The sequence below is a fragment of the Vitis riparia genome, chromosome 14 (genome assembly GCF_004353265.1).
Source record: "Vitis riparia cultivar Riparia Gloire de Montpellier isolate 1030 chromosome 14, EGFV_Vit.rip_1.0, whole genome shotgun sequence".
Taxonomy (NCBI): Eukaryota; Viridiplantae; Streptophyta; class Magnoliopsida; order Vitales; family Vitaceae; genus Vitis; species Vitis riparia.
The window spans coordinates 27,884,291-27,899,967 of record NC_048444.1 but is presented as its reverse complement, the minus strand read 5'-3'; the positions used below and the strand labels follow the sequence as shown (position 1 = coordinate 27,899,967).

At 33.5% G+C, this 15,677-nt stretch overlaps 2 protein-coding genes across 2 annotated transcripts; both read left to right on the top strand.

Moving 5' to 3' along the window:
• Window positions 1-295: 295 nt before the first annotated feature.
• Window positions 296-1,428, top strand: LOC117930881 (probable histone H2A.5). Its single transcript, XM_034851649.1, is given in 3 exon segments — window positions 296-464; window positions 467-570; window positions 1,086-1,428. Coding segments are annotated over 3 exon segments (411 nt in total). The 5' UTR covers window positions 296-367; the 3' UTR covers window positions 1,296-1,428.
• Window positions 1,429-1,546: 118 nt separating this feature from the next.
• Window positions 1,547-13,483, top strand: LOC117930880 (putative protease Do-like 14). Its single transcript, XM_034851648.1, has 11 exons — window positions 1,547-2,056; window positions 2,146-2,245; window positions 2,663-2,785; window positions 3,502-3,681; window positions 3,771-3,898; window positions 7,785-7,996; window positions 9,635-9,716; window positions 10,943-11,085; window positions 11,579-11,699; window positions 12,593-12,685; window positions 13,176-13,483. Exons 2-11 carry the CDS (start codon window positions 2,149-2,151, stop codon window positions 13,290-13,292), a joined length of 1,296 nt encoding a protein of 431 aa, XP_034707539.1. The 5' UTR covers window positions 1,547-2,056; window positions 2,146-2,148; the 3' UTR covers window positions 13,293-13,483.
• The last annotated feature ends 2,194 nt before the right edge of the window (window positions 13,484-15,677 follow it).

Genomic DNA, 15,677 nt, shown 5'->3' with positions numbered 1-15,677 from the left:
CGTGGCACATCTCAGCCGTTAGATTATTTTCAAAACCACGCGCACCTCCCGCCAAATTAGAGTGGGACCCACCTAAAGCCTAATATCGTCATTTCAGTATTAAGTATAGGGCTTCTTTCGTCATTTAGGGAAAAAATCTAGGGGAACTCTTGGCAATTCAGGACAAGGCCATTCGCCAAAACTGAAACCTTCGGATTGCCAGCGTGTAATATCTCCCAGCCGTTCGATGAGGACGATCCCGATCCAATTTTCCTACCGGCGAACATTATAAATACAAACCCAAAAGACTACGACCCCACCGCATTCTAAACGTCGATTTGGGATATTTGAATTTGGAGATTCGGCAGAGCTTGAGAAGGAGTCAACAATGGAGAACACCAAGCCAACGAAGGGTGCCGGAGGAAGGAGGGGCGGAGAGAGGAAGAAGTCGGTGTCGAAATCCGTCAAAGCCGGCCTGCAATTCCCGTTGGTCGTATCGCCCGGTTCTTGAAGACCGGCCGCTATGCTCAGCGGACCGGAACCGGTGCTCCAATTTATCTCGCCGCTGTGCTCGAATACCTTGCCGCTGAGGTATTTTCTGATCCTTGATGTTTGAATTTATCTTTCTGTGTTTGGTTGCTTTGGAAATGAAGGGAAGTTTTGTTTGGAAAGATTAGATTTCTCGCTTTATTTGATTTTGAAATGTGTGCTATAGCTATAGTTTTGGTTCGGTACGTCTCTCTTTGGTTGCTGAAGAGAATAATGGTGCAGTTTCCTTTTTGGAAAAAAGTTGGATTTCTCAGTCATTTGATTTCGAAACCTGCTTCAGATCCTTCATTCTCGTGTTATCTATCTCTGATCGCCTCCTTAAAATGGAAAAGTGCAAATGGATTTTGTTTAAGAAAAAAACTTTACTGCTCATTTCCATTAATTTTGTAATGTATATCTGATCCAAACAGAAGTTTTCCACCATATATCTTTCGGTTTAGAAAACATAGCTCGGTTTTTATGAAGCACATATCGTGTGCTTAATTCCTATCAGATACTTGAAATTTTAATTTGTGAAAAAAATTTCAATTCTCATTCCAATTCTTTTTGCAATGAAGGTATTGGAATTGGCGGGAAATGCAGCAAGAGATAACAAGAAGAACAGAATCAACCCTAGACATGTGCTATTGGCCGTGAGAAACGATGAAGAATTGGGAAAGCTTCTCAGAGGTGTTACCATCGCAAATGGTGGTGTTCTGCCCAACATCAACCCAGTGTTGTTGCCGAAGAAATCCAATTCAGAGCCCAAGTCCCCTAAGAAAGCCTAAACTCTCTTATAATCCTTTGTTTATTTAGGGGTTTTTTTTGGCTTTTGCTTTTGCCCTCGCCTTAGAGTCGCGGATTAATAATTACTGTAGTTGTATCTATTTTACAAATGAAATGGAAGGTTCTCCTTTTTCAGTTATTGTATTTATTGATATCTTTTGAGTATCAACCATCTTTGATTTGAAATCAGTGGGAAAACAAAATGAAAACCTACTTGATGGAAATTGATTTAGAATGGAAATGGGCATTTTGTTCCTTTGCTACTTACTTTTGAGGTTAGATCATTCATGGCATGCGAATAACATATTTCACGTCCGTGTATGGGTTGAAAATTTTATGGGATGGTCTAAATATGATTGAGCATTATATTCTATTGGCAAGAGAAAGGAGTTGCTCTCTAGGTTTGCGGTTTATATGCTAAGCCTCGACCTTCACTGTAGCTGTTATGGCCTGTTTGGGCTTGCCACTTTCAGTTACAAGGTTTCGAAAATGAGCCGAAATCCTAACTCGCTGGGTTTTTCGTTTGTGTTGGACCTCTGGGATGGGTCAAGTTGAGGCCCGTTTCAAACTTGGTTCTGAATACGGCCCAATTGCCTGGGCTTTGCTAGGGTATAAGCTCATGAAGCTTATGCAGATAAACTACTTCGTCGGAGACTACTAATAAATGCTCCCTTTCTCTCTACGTTTCTGTTTGATTCCGGAGAAAACACAGTGAGCCGAGAACATACCTTCCAAGTGTTACTGCTGCATTCTCAACTTTAAAGTCCGTTCCTTTCCTTTCTCTTTCCATATTATCTTGGGAGCCGAACAGCCAATTCATCCAATTAATAACTTTTGTTATTATATTCGCAGAGAATGGCTCGAATCTCCACTATAAACTCCGTCTTGCGGAAGGTTTCTGTCGCCGCTGCCGCCTCTGGTTTGTTGTATTTGCGTCGCGATTCAGATTCCAGTGAGCTCCAAATATTCTTCGAACTTTTATCTTTTTCCTTATTGTTTTGTTAACTGGAAAATAGAGGAAAAGGGCAAAATTTTCTGTGTTGTTGCGTTGGTTTATGGATGCCGTGATCCGGAACTAAGCCAAGTGCTTGTGTTGATCACAGATGATGTGAAGAACCAAAGACCGAATGTTTTGACTCTGTTTGGCAAGTGTATTCTAAGTCAGTTTTTGAGAACTGCATGTTTTGTGGAATAATAATTTTATTTTAAATATGTTTTTTCTTATAGAGAACAGAAAGCTATTTTCGAAAAACATGGCCTTTTGACTCTTCTCTTTGCCCTCTTTTCTCCGGACGTTTTTCTTTACAAACCAAACAGGGCTTAATTCCCTTGAATTCGCTAACAAATCTAGAATGAATTTGAATGCTAGAAACAACGGTATCAATATCTGTTCCGGCACAATTTCGGGAGCCATTGTTGAGGCCATGGCAAATTGCTCAAGATATAATTCATCGTTCTTCATTCCTTTCTCAGGGAGATGCCTCGCAATCTGGTTTGTTTTTTTTCAAGTTATATTTATTTGTTGTTGTTGGTGTGTATTTTTTTTTTGTTAATTATAAATCTTATCATAAACAAACATTTCATTATCATAAAATGAACAAATACAAATAAGGATGCAAACTCTTTCATTCACAAGACAACTCCATACTCTAGAGAGAGTTAAGGTTATTGCATTACCAAAATTGTTACATTTACAAGCTGAATAATAAGGCAAAATTGGCTTCTCAATCTGTTTAGATATTTACCATGTAATTAGCTAAGGAATCCAAGTCTAAAGTAATATAAAAGCTTCTTTCCTTCTTATTCACCCGTGATAGTATTATTGTGGAATCTCTCTCTATTGGAAGATTGGAGTGGCCCTTAGCTTTGGTTAGCTTGATGCCTTCCAACAATGTGAATATTGATGCCTCAATTCCTAAGCCCACTCTACCATGTTTAGAAGTGCTTTCACTAATGTTATAGGATGCTCAGTGAGTGTCCCCAATTCCTAACTGTACTCAGCTAAGTAGCATCCATCAAAATTCAACTTGATGCTACCCACTGGAAGAGGAATTCATGTGGGAATTGTCTCATCAACCAACCTAGTAGATCTACACTTCAACTCTAAAGCCATATGGTTTGAATTTTCATGTTATTTATAATCATTCTTTTGGCATAGCAGCTTCTTTCTCTTGTTATTATTTGGTCAAGTAATTTTTTTTTTTTCAGGGAATCTCCCGCCTATTTTCTCTAGAATTGGACCTGTTCCATCAGCGGATGTAAATAAGGAAGCTTTTGGGAAAGTGGGTGATGGTGTGAAACCATCTTGTGGATTTTTAGGCAGAGATAGTATTGCCAATGCAGCTGCTATGGTTGGTCCTGCTGTTGTCAATATATCAGTACCACAGGGTATGTTGCAGGGACTATTAGTTTAGCATTTGAGGTGTTTTCCTTGAGAAATTATTGGTGAGCATTGTTTTTAAATTTTGTGCTTGCAGGTTTTAACGGGATGACTATTGGAAAGAGCATAGGCTCTGGAACTATCATTGATCCTGATGGTACTATCTTAACTTGTGCTCATGTTGTAGTTGATTTTCATGGTCTTAATGATTCATCCAAAGGGAAGGTTGGTGGGCCCCATTTTATTTTATTTGTCACTTCCTATTTATATTCTTGCCTTCTTGACATTGGGATAATTTGACCATTCTTTGCCATGTCTCTGAGCTTTATGCACGCAAGCACTTGATATCTAGTCATGAAATTCTCCATTAATTTGGTTGTAGATTTCTTTTGTACACAAGGTATAATCATCAAGAGCCTGAATGGTACACAGCATAATTGTCAACAGCTTATTGTGCATCAACACAAGGCATAATACATTTTCATGTAACATGATGTATTACCCATGTGTATTGTATCTTAATTATATCCTAAGATACAAAATGTGGCACATACTCCTTTTATCTATTTGTTGGTTTTTTTATAATTGGTGAATAGAAGTATTATTAGAAAATGCCAAAAAGGGTCCTGTTAATGAGATCTATAACAAATAGGCTCACATTCCCAAGGATCCCTTTGGCTAAACAAATAGAGGTTTTTAGGAAAATTGTCTTTCAGATTCTGCTTTGAAAGCTCAAGCCTTAAAATCTTCACTTCCTACAATTTTATAAACAACAATACAAAGCCATAGGAGATGTTCTCCTTATTTTTTTCCCCTTCTTTTGTCATATTCATGCACGGAATACATGTACATTTGTCTATTTTTAATAAATTTTAAGAAAATCAAATTTGAAATAGTTTCTTAATAATGCAATATTGTCTAAAATGTACATTTAAGTTAAAATAAAATTTTAGAAACTCTCTTTTGTATTTTTATTCTTTTCCTCCACGTTAAAATTCTCTTTATGCACTTGAATCTAATATCATTTTATACTTATCTCTTTTCTTTACAACTTTTTTGGGGTTTCTCTCAACCCCCAACCACTTGAGGTGTGGAGGTTGAAGCCTCAAAATATTTAATGAGTTTCAAGACTATGTGGGAAGCTGAAGCTTTACTATTCAATTGGATTTGAGATTTTACAGGCTTTTGGGACATATTTTTTTGGGTTGTGGTTTGTCTTTGTGTGTGTGGGGTGGAGTTTGAAATGTAGCCTTTGAGACCAAGCCTTATTTGGTGAGATGCCCTATCGCATGCATGGGAAAATTATAGAATTATCTATTCTAAAGAAAGTTTTGCTTGGTAAGTGGAGTTGGAGGTTTGTCACAAAAAGGGGAGACTTTGTGGAAACAACTCATTATGAGGAAGTTTGAAAAGACCCCCTTGTGTGTAGATTTCCCTTTTTTTGCCATAGCCCATTGAAAGGATGCTTTGGTTGTGGGTTTGTGGAGAATTAGGTGGGGGAGAGAGTTGGAGACAACGTTTCTTAAGACGGTCTCATGATTGGAAGAGGTTAACGCATTTATTATGACAAAGGTGACCAATAAGAAGAAATGATGAGGATAGACTGATTTGGAAAAATCTAAACGATCAAATTATGTGGAACTGGAAAGTGGAGGGTCTTTTTTTGTAAAAGTGGGTTGGAATTCTTGGGTCCCCATAAAACTAGGGTTCTTTGCTTAGGAAGCGGTTTAGGTGAGGGTTTTGATGTTGGATTAGCTTATAGCTAAGAAGTAGAGGAAAGACCTTGGTGGACCTTGCTTTCTTTGTAAGGAAGCAGAAGAATTGGTTGATCATATCCCTTTTTATAGGGTCTTGTGGCATTTTTTATTCTTCATATTTGGAGTGGAGCGAGTCTTAACTTCTTTAGTGTAAGAGAATTTCCTATGCTAGCATGGCAGTTTTCTAGGGAAGAAGCCCAAAGTGTGGAAAGGTTACTTTTTTATGCCTTTTTTGGAGTATTTGGAAAGAAAGAAATGAAAGACCATTTGAAAATATGGATAGCAAGAAAATGAGAGAAAAAAAAAAAAAAAAACCCTCTCTCCTTACTATTTGCTAATCTAATCTTCATAGCCCTTCATGAATAAAGAATGCATCATGGATAAAGAATGATCATCTGTATACAGTTTGATCCATTCCAAAGAAATATCTATTTTAATTGCTTGTTTTGATTGTTTTGAGTCTTCAAAAGCTCGTTTGTTTCTTTCTTTTCATATCGTCCAAAACAAACATAGAGGGAGTGGTTCTCAAAGCGTCTTTTTTTTTTTTCCTGCTTTTTGTTCATGAAAGATCCATGCCATCTCAATAGAGTTCCTCTTAAAGTTGTTTGTTTATATATAATTATTGTCTTATTAATCTTGTCATTAATAAATGAAGTAAAGAGATCACTAGAATTGATGGATGAAGAAGAAGAAGAATGGATGAGGAGGAACTAACGTAAAAACTATTGAAAATAGCTAACAATTAATTTTTTTTTATTATAAGTTTTATAGGTTTTTATTGTTCTATTTTACAGTTTGTTATTGTTCTATTTGATGAAATTTATTATTATTTGTATTATTTTTTAAAATTTATTTACTTTGAGGTTTTTGTCCCTTTGCATCTTGAGGCTTGCACCTTGCCTCATTAGCCTCAAGACCGCTTTTTGGCCCTTTAAAACTTTGGAACCTGGAGGCTTGGAATTTTTGAAACTACAACACATGAACACATATGTATCCATAAATATATATACATACTCATATTTCATTTTTGGTATATTGGTTGGGGATTTGAGTGAACTTTAAGACTTTCGTGTCGTAGTTTTATTAGCAGACTTATTTTTTGGGTTCTTTTAATGGACTATGTGTGAACACATCATATCTTGTTCAGTTGTTTTCAGAAAAACTCTTATAGTTAATGTTTACTTATCTATTATATTGAAGTTGTTTCACCTTTTCTATCCTTCGCATTTTCGTGAAATTGGTTATATATCACTACTACATTCTGGCACTATATGTGTTTTGCACATGCATACTTATTTATTTATTTTTATCTATTTTTCAACATGTGAGAAATTGTTGCAATATGTTACATGAAAAAATAGGAGAATGATACATGACAACTTACTAATTGACAACTATGCATGTGAGTCAGTCTGAAAGTGATGCAGTGGAATATATTATGGTTTTTTTAACATCTCTAGACAAGAACATCATAAAAATGTATTAGTTATATATGCTAGTTGTCTATGCATGTATTATGTTGTTTCTGTTACACAAGTAAGGAAAAAAAAAAATTTGAATGCTTTGGTATGACATTGGCCATCATGCATGTGGTTAATCAATCGAGAGAAGTCCATGAGACATAGGTTTTAGTTGCAACTTACTCTTGTTGCTTAACTTTTGCTTAAGGAACTTTTATTTGAATAAGATCATTTTTTTGGAATTTGTGTATTCAATAGTGTGGCTGATGTTTGACTTTTGTTTTGCCCATGTGAAAGACTAAGTTGGTGGACTGATTGAATTTTCTATGTCGTGGGTGGATCTCTCATATTGGACTCTAGATCCATCATAATTTTCTGTGAATGAATAAAGTGAGCTAGAAAAAGGTACTCAAACCCAAAACTATTTGGATAGAGTAGATAATTTCTTTGTGAAAAGAAAAGTTAAAAGATCCACCCCAAACCCATGTTTACTTTTTTGATTGCACATGGATTTCAGTATGTTTACATCCAAAACCCAGTCCCTTCCCTAGACATGACTCCAAGAAAGTTAATGCAACCCATACTGCATGAACATTTCTGGATGGAAATGAACGAATTTTTTTCCATCATTTAAGGACCATTTACATTTACTTGATTTCATAGTAAAATTATTCATGATTTGCTAGATCCATTCATACAAATAATATCAAAATACTAATAATGCCCCATATACAACGTTCATGAAGTAGAAGATGCTCTTGGTAAGATCAAAGAAAGAGCATGTTCTTCTTACATAAAGAATTCTTCTAAAGTTCTCAACCTAATCTTTTCAAAGAAGTTATTAGATGCCATATCAAATGTTATTCTCAATACTGTCACGATTAACTGTTGCAGGTTGATGTGACCTTGCAAGATGGTCGATCATTTCAGGGTACCGTGTTGAATGCTGATTTACATTCTGATATTGCTATTGTAAAGATCAAATCTTCAACTCCACTTCCAACTGCAAAACTTGGCACTTCAAGTATGCTTCGTCCAGGGGACTGGGTTATAGCTCTGGGCTGTCCACTTTCCCTTCAAAATACAGTTACTGCTGGTATTGTTAGGTATTCAGAATGAACTGAATTGATATATACTTTTTTTCTTCTTTACTTAATATCTTTGGACTCATAAAAAATCGTAGTTTGTTTACATATGGTTTCTACAATGAAATTTGAACTACCTAAAAATCTTTCAATATTTTATAGTTTGTAGTCAGTAGTGAATTTGTAACATCTGATTTTCTTACTTCATTATCCTAGTCATGGAGGAAAATATCGGGATATATCGGCGATATATCGCCGATATATCTTGTATCGGGAGGCGGCGACACGACATTTTGAGGAGAAAAATCGAGGAGAGATATTTCCGTAAATATCGCCAAAATATCGGCGATATATCGGCGATATATCGGTTCAGGGAGATATATCGGAGATTTTTTGAAAAAATCGCTTCTGGTGGCAAAATATCGGTGATATATCGCCGATATATCGATGATATATCGGTGATATATCGGAGATATATCGCTGATTTTTTTGTGATATTTCCCCTCCTTCATGCAACTTGATCTGACGGCCCAGATCACGCCCGTGTTGATCCGACGGCCTAGATGTGATTCCAATGGTAATATGACGATCCAACGGCCAGATTGCTCCCAATTTTTTATTCAACGGCCAAAATTGATTTTCAACGGTAAATTAATGTTCCAACGGCTATTTTGGCCCAAATTTATTCTATAAATAGCCCAAATTTCATCTATTTCATCCATTTTTGCTTTCATTCTTCATTTGCTCTCTCATTACTCCAATTTTTATTAAGGTTGCTCAATTATTTAATCATTTTAAGGTATATTTGTTTTAAATTGTAATTAATTTTGTTTGCAATTGTAATTAATTCATGTATTTTCAATTAATTAGTATGTTTGCAATATGGATGATTTAATGCTATTTTTACATTCAATTGTAATTAATTTTTATATTTTTATTGAATTAACTTAGGTTAATTTGATTATTTAATTATAAATTGATATGTTTATTTTAGATGATTATTTGTGATTTATTTTCACATCTAGAATTAAATTAAACTAGTTAACTTAGCTAAATTATTTAATTAATTTAATTAACATGCTAAATTATTTAATTAATTTAATTAACATGCTGAATTATTTAATTAATTTAATTAACATGAACTAGTATATTTGAATATGAAATATGTTTATTTAATGAATTTAATGTGTACAAATTATTGATATTTAATGAAATGAAATATTTTATGTGACTTTATAATGAGAACAATTACAAAATTAACATTTCTTATAGATCGATATGATATAATTACATCTAATATCGCAAATTATATTATATATATATATATATATATCAAATTTTTCAATAAAACAATTTTAAAATGTCCATTATACTTCTAATTATATTATTATGAGGTTTTCCTTGCATTTCTATGAGTTTTTAATAATTTTAAGCCTACCGATATTTTTTTCCAGAATATCTGCCGATATATCTCCGATATATCCGATATATTCGTAAAATCGAAGTACCAATATATCCGTGATTACCAATATTTTCATCCTTGATCCTAGTAGCAATATTCTAGAACATATTTTACATGTTGGATTAATGAACTTAGCTAGAACTCCTAATGGTAAATGATTCTTTTCTACTTTTTTGTTTCTACCTTTTTGGATCTAGTTGTGTTGACCGTAACAGCAATGATCTGGGTCTTGGAGGAATGCGGAGAGAGTATCTACAGTCAGATTGTGCAATCAATGCTGTAATATAAACCTCTCTCTCTCTCTCTCTCTCTCTCTCTCTCTCTATTTTTCTCTCTTTAGCAGTCACCTTGTAAGTATATAAATATGAGTGCATCCCCTCATGCACTGTTCTACTTTTAGTGTGGTAATGTGTGTATTTACTGATGATAGCAGTGGCTAGGATATTGAGATGAATAATTCTAACATTGGCAAGCCTAACAGCAGCTATCATTTCATTCGACTGTACTTTGTTTCTGGATAAGCCACTTGAATTTTATATACATAGAAATGTAAGAGATTGGATATTATATTGTGGCATTTTGGTTTGCAATTAGTTTAAGGTTTGAATTTGATGATTTTTCCCCTAGTAGTTGAAAGCATGAAATCATGGCTTAGGGATTGCTTGTCACCGTGGGATTTCTTCTTGATGTTGATTGGACAACTGTTGCAAAGTTGTTTAGAGAGAATAGAGGGATACGATTAACTAATTAATTTATTAATACAACAAATTTTGATCCTTTATACTAAGAACTAGTGCCTGAGGTTTGAATTATTTGAAATGTCTCTACTATGCTGCTTTCAGGATTCAAATACCTGTATTATTGACATTCATGAAGTTTATTTTCATTCATGATGTTTTTGTCAAAGACCTACATCTTTTTATCGATTAAATTTAGAAAAGCCAGTCTATGGGCAGGGTTGGATTTCCTTATTTGGAAGGGATGTAAATTTTGTCTTGCTAATAAATGGGATATGGGATGACTTTAATCAGTTACCTTATTTTGGCCAAAAGTGACCATATTATAGAAATAAGATCCTACATCCTGTTCCATGTCTTTATCTACAGGGTTAAGGAAGGATTTGAGAGGATATTGATTGTGGCTATAGGAAAAGGCTGGAAGAGAATTTTCAAATCGTAAGGCTACTGGTATTGTAGATTAGCAGATTACAATTTTGTGCTTGCTGCAAATCCATAGATATCCAGACCTGAAGTTTTGTGCTTTGCTCTTTGTACAAGAGGTCATTTTATGGTGAAATGCTGTTGTATATGATTCAAGGAATAGTTGCATCAATATACATGTCTGCTTGTGTGTGTGCTCTCAGTCGTGGTTTCAACTAACTCTTTCATGTATTATCTGTTAAAAAGTTCTTTTGTCTGTTTAAAAAAATCTTTTTGTTGTTGGGACATTCTGTTTTTGTGAACTTACTATTTGTTGTACTCTGTTTTCAAATTCTTTCGATGTAGGGAAATTCTGGAGGCCCCCTAGTTAATATTGATGGAGAAGTTGTTGGTGTTAATATTATGAAAGTACTTGCCGCTGATGGCTTGGCCTTTGCTGTACCTATTGATTCGGTTTCCACAATTATAGAACACTTCAAGAAAAATGGGTATGTTTTATGTTTTTGTTTGAAATTAAATATTTAGGTATTGAATTCCATGCCATTGATAATTTAGTTTTGAGTTGCATCATTTGTTTCCTTTCTCTCTTCCCCTCTCTCTCTCTCTCAAATATAAGCAGTCAAGAAGGTTGAAATATTATTTCATTCATGTATTTACTTGTCTTGGTATAGACTACATCATTTACCTCATCTCATAAGAATCCAAGGTTGAATATAACTTAGATATTGTCCACTTTGACATCTTGCTCTCTAAACAGTGAAAACCTGCTAACAGATCTTTCGGTAGGAATTTTTGTTTTTGTTCTTTGTTATTTTATTTTAGACCAAGAAGAGAATTTTATCTTATTTTATATTGAAAGTCAATTTATCTGTTATTTCAAGCATTTCTTGGTTTACAATATGACTGTACTATAGGGTTGCACTTGTTAGTTATTCTTGAGTTGTTTGAGCCATACACATCATAGGTTACAATGTTTTTCAGGAGAGTCATTCGACCTTGGCTTGGATTGAAAATGATTGATCTCAATGACATGTTGGCTGCTCAGCTTAAAGAAAAAGATGCCAAATTTCCTGATGTCAACAGAGGCATTCTTGTACCTATGGTATGCTTTTTCTTGGCCTTTTCTCCCCCTTCCTATCATGATTCTGAGTGTTGCTTAGAAGTGTGTTGTTTCATTAATGCGAAAATATGCATTTTTTTCCCAGTGCTGACAAATTTAGGATCAGCTTGTTAGAAATTAAAAACTGAAAATGACAGAAAGCAAGTTTGTAGTATGAAGGCTGTTTAAAAACAAAAATAGATTCCTGAAGATGAGTTATTTTAGGACATTGCATTTTGTATTTCATTTAATGTGAATAGTAACACTTTAATAGTAGAAAACGATTCAAAAGTTACAAGTTTTTAAATATGTTCGTTGTTTTACTTTTTGAAAATGAGAAAAATCAAAGAGACATATTCATTTTTTCTGCCAAATGGTCTTTAGAATTCATTGGGAGTCGGGCTGACCCAGCTTGAACTGGGGAAACTGGGTGTAGATCAAGAAATGCTTGTTTGGGTTGGATGTGTAAAATATAGGAAGTACTAGGAATATATAATAATATCATTTTTGACCAAAAGTAATACAAGTCAATTTCATATTTGCTCATTTGGCTGGTTTGGGGTAGCTAAAATATTTATAATCAGGTTGGATTTGGATTTCTAGAAACCAGCCCTTTTTGCAAGACAGGCTTTCTTTGGTAAATTTCTGGGCCACCTGCATCTTTCGCCGACTGGAAAAACAAATTCTTAATAACTAAGTTATCTTGTTTGAAATATTATCCAATGTAAATAATCATTTGAACATAAGCTCTTTCCTGCAAATATCTTGATGCAAGCTTTCTATTTCAAATTGCATGCCCGTCTCATGCTCTCTTAGACAATGTTGATATAAAATTATTCATGAAGTTGCATGTTTCTCAATCTCTTTTATTACAACCTTTCAAATTTGTTAATCAGGTAACTCCAGGATCGCCTGGTGATCTGGCTGGATTCCATCCTGGTGATGTTGTCACAGAATTCGATGGGAAACCCGTTGTGAGCATCAAGGAGGTATTTAAGCACATTCCCCATGCATGTTTCCTACTTTCTTTTCCTTTTATTTGGAGTGACACTGGGGTTGATTTGAGCAAAATCACACTGAAGGAACCATTTGGATCTCCAGTTATGCGTAAGTGTAACTGGGTCATGTTCCTTTAGACACAGGTTACTTGGTGCACGAATTTATAAGGGTAATAAAACCACATTGTGTTGGCTCAAACTCATGAGCCATGTAAAAGCCAATTTGAATGCGCGGCCATAATCTGGTGCAGAATATTGGTAAAATAAAACAAAATAATATGGTAGGAAAGGTCTCATCATGGGCTACTCAACACGGGTTGCCCTCGTCCGTGATGAAGGTGGATTTGGTTGTAGCTAGTAGCTATTCATAGTACAACCGTCGAGAGACTTTACTAGTGAAGAAGGGCCAGCCCCTTGAGTCGATCATAATCTCCGTGATTATGTATGCTAATGTGTGTATATATTAATGGTTTTGTTACAGGTCGTTGAAATAATGGGAGACAGAGCTGGGATTCCTTTGAAAGTAGTTGTGATCAGAGCAAATAACATTAGAACGACTTTGACAGTGGTCCCAGTGGAGGTGAGCCCGGTCATGTAAATGGTTTGAGTTCTCTTCTTCCCTCATGATAGAATCTTAGTTTCATTTTTTTAGTGCCTTTCATAGGAGATGTGAGCAGATTATAGAAAAGAAAGTATGGTGCAAGCATTTGTTACTTTTTCATTACAAATTTATGCATTTTTAAATTCTTTAATCTTTTAATTGAAAAGTTAAAATAAGGGAAATGAGTTGAACTATTTAAATTTATTTTTTATTTTCCTCGTTATTTTCTTTCCTTGCATTCTCTTAAATGTTCTCCGAACCAAACATAACTTTAGTTATCAACTAACTTCATTGTAACATGGAAGGCAGTCAAAAGGAATGAATTAAGCATGGATTTTCTTTTAAAAGCGCTTCTATTAAATCCAAATATAGAGGTAGGGAAGGAGAGGGAAATTAAAGGAGGCTTTTGTTTTGGTTGGAATTGTAAGTTTCATATTCTCTGGAACCGAACAGGGAATAATTTTGAAGATTCTCCTTATCAAAGAAATCACTCCAAATATGTAATTCAGTATTTGTAGCGCTTCGAGGTATACAGCTTGTTTGGATTTTTTAAAAGTAGAAAACCGATTTTAAAAATTCATAGCATTATTTGCTCATTGTTCTCTATTTCCAACTTTCGAAAACCAAGTAAAATAAATGGTTTTTAGATAACAATTAAAGGTTTTTTTTTACTAGTTTTTAAAAATAAAGGAAAAGATAAAGAAATTTAAAAAAAATATAGAAGATGAAGGCTTTATTTATGATATTCTTTTGAATTCTATATGTATTGTTGAATATCTTTAGAAATTTTCAAAAGGCAAATAATTCTAAATAAAACTATACTTTATACATAAAATTATTCATTTTTAAAAATAATTTTAAACTCAAAAATCAATTTAATTAATAATAGAAAGTCATGAAAATAATATTGAAAAGTCATGAAATAAAATTTATTTAAAAGTCATAAATAAATTTTAAATCAAACAAGATTTAATGTATTAGATTCATTAATGAATTTAATAAATTTAAAAAAAAACTTGAAATTTAAAGAATAATTTTTTATAGACAATATATATATATATATAAAATCATACTACACCTTTTATTGATTTGTATTTAAATTCATATTAAATAAAATATTATTAACAATTATTATTTTTAAATTACGGTTCATTTTGAAAAAAATAAAAAATTGATGTAATTTATAATTTTATTATTGTTATAAAACGTGGATAAATGCAACACATCTCAAAGTAAAGATAATTTTTGAACAATATATATAATGGGGGAAGGAATCAAATAAGAGAGTTGAGAGAATGAAAGACAGAAAGAGTGAGAAAAAGAGGGAAATTTCTTTCTTAATCAAGAATATAAATTACAAGGGATGAGAAACCTTTTTATACGCTTTCCTAATTACTCCCATTAATATTCACATTATTGAATATTAATGGAAGTTATAAATAATATTTAATTAATATTTATTATAATTAAGTGGTGGCATTCATTACTTCAGTTATAATACACCCCCTTATACGTCCGTCACATTAGATGAATATGCCTCATTAAAACTTTGTTAGTAAAAAACCCTATGAGAAAAGCCTAGTAAAGGAATACAATATTCTTTAAGTTGTTTTTGGTATGTTAGGACTGCCTCATTAAAAACCTTGCCAGTAAAACCCAGTAGGATAAAACTTAGATAATGGAAAAAAGAGTACAATACACTAACATCATTTTACAAGCATACTCCCCCTTATGTTAATATCCTTGAGTTGACACATTCTAATATTGTATAATAACGTTTTGAATGTTGAGGTTGACAATAACTTTATGACTAAATCTACTAGATTATCACATAAGCATATTTGTTGAACATCAATTTCACCACTCTTTTGGAGTTCATGTGTATAAAAGAATTTGAGTGAAATATGTTTAGTTTTATCTTCTTTAATATAACCCCTTGTTATATGTGCAATGCATGCAACATTATCTACAAATAATATTGTGAGGCCATCTTTGATAAAAGGGAGTCCACATAATTCCTGAATATGTTGGATTATAGATCTTAGCCATATACATTTACGACTTGCTTCATGAATTGCAAGTATTTCTAAATGATTTGATGATGTTGCCACCATTGTTTGTTTAACAGATCTTCATGAAATAGCAGTACCATTACAATTAAACACATATCCTGTTTGAGACCTATCTTTATGTAGATTTGAAAGTATCCTGAATCTAAAATGTATCCTGCATCTACATATCCAAACAATTGTTGCTTTGATTCTCTTGAGTAAAATAAACCCATATCAATAATTCTGTAGAAATAACGCAATATATGTTTGATATCATTCCAATGTCTTCGAGTTAGAGTGAAACGGTATCTTACGAATAAATTAAAAGAAA

Coding starts and splice junctions, on each gene's coding strand:
- LOC117930880 (XM_034851648.1), top strand. CDS start 2,149: ATGGCTCGAATCTCCACTATAAACTCCGTCTTGCGGAAGGTTTCTGTC. Junction 2,786..3,501: donor GGGAGATGCCTCGCAATCTG/GTTTGTTTTTTT, acceptor TTTTTTTTTCAG/GGAATCTCCCGCCTATTTTC. Junction 11,086..11,578: donor GAACACTTCAAGAAAAATGG/GTATGTTTTATG, acceptor AATGTTTTTCAG/GAGAGTCATTCGACCTTGGC.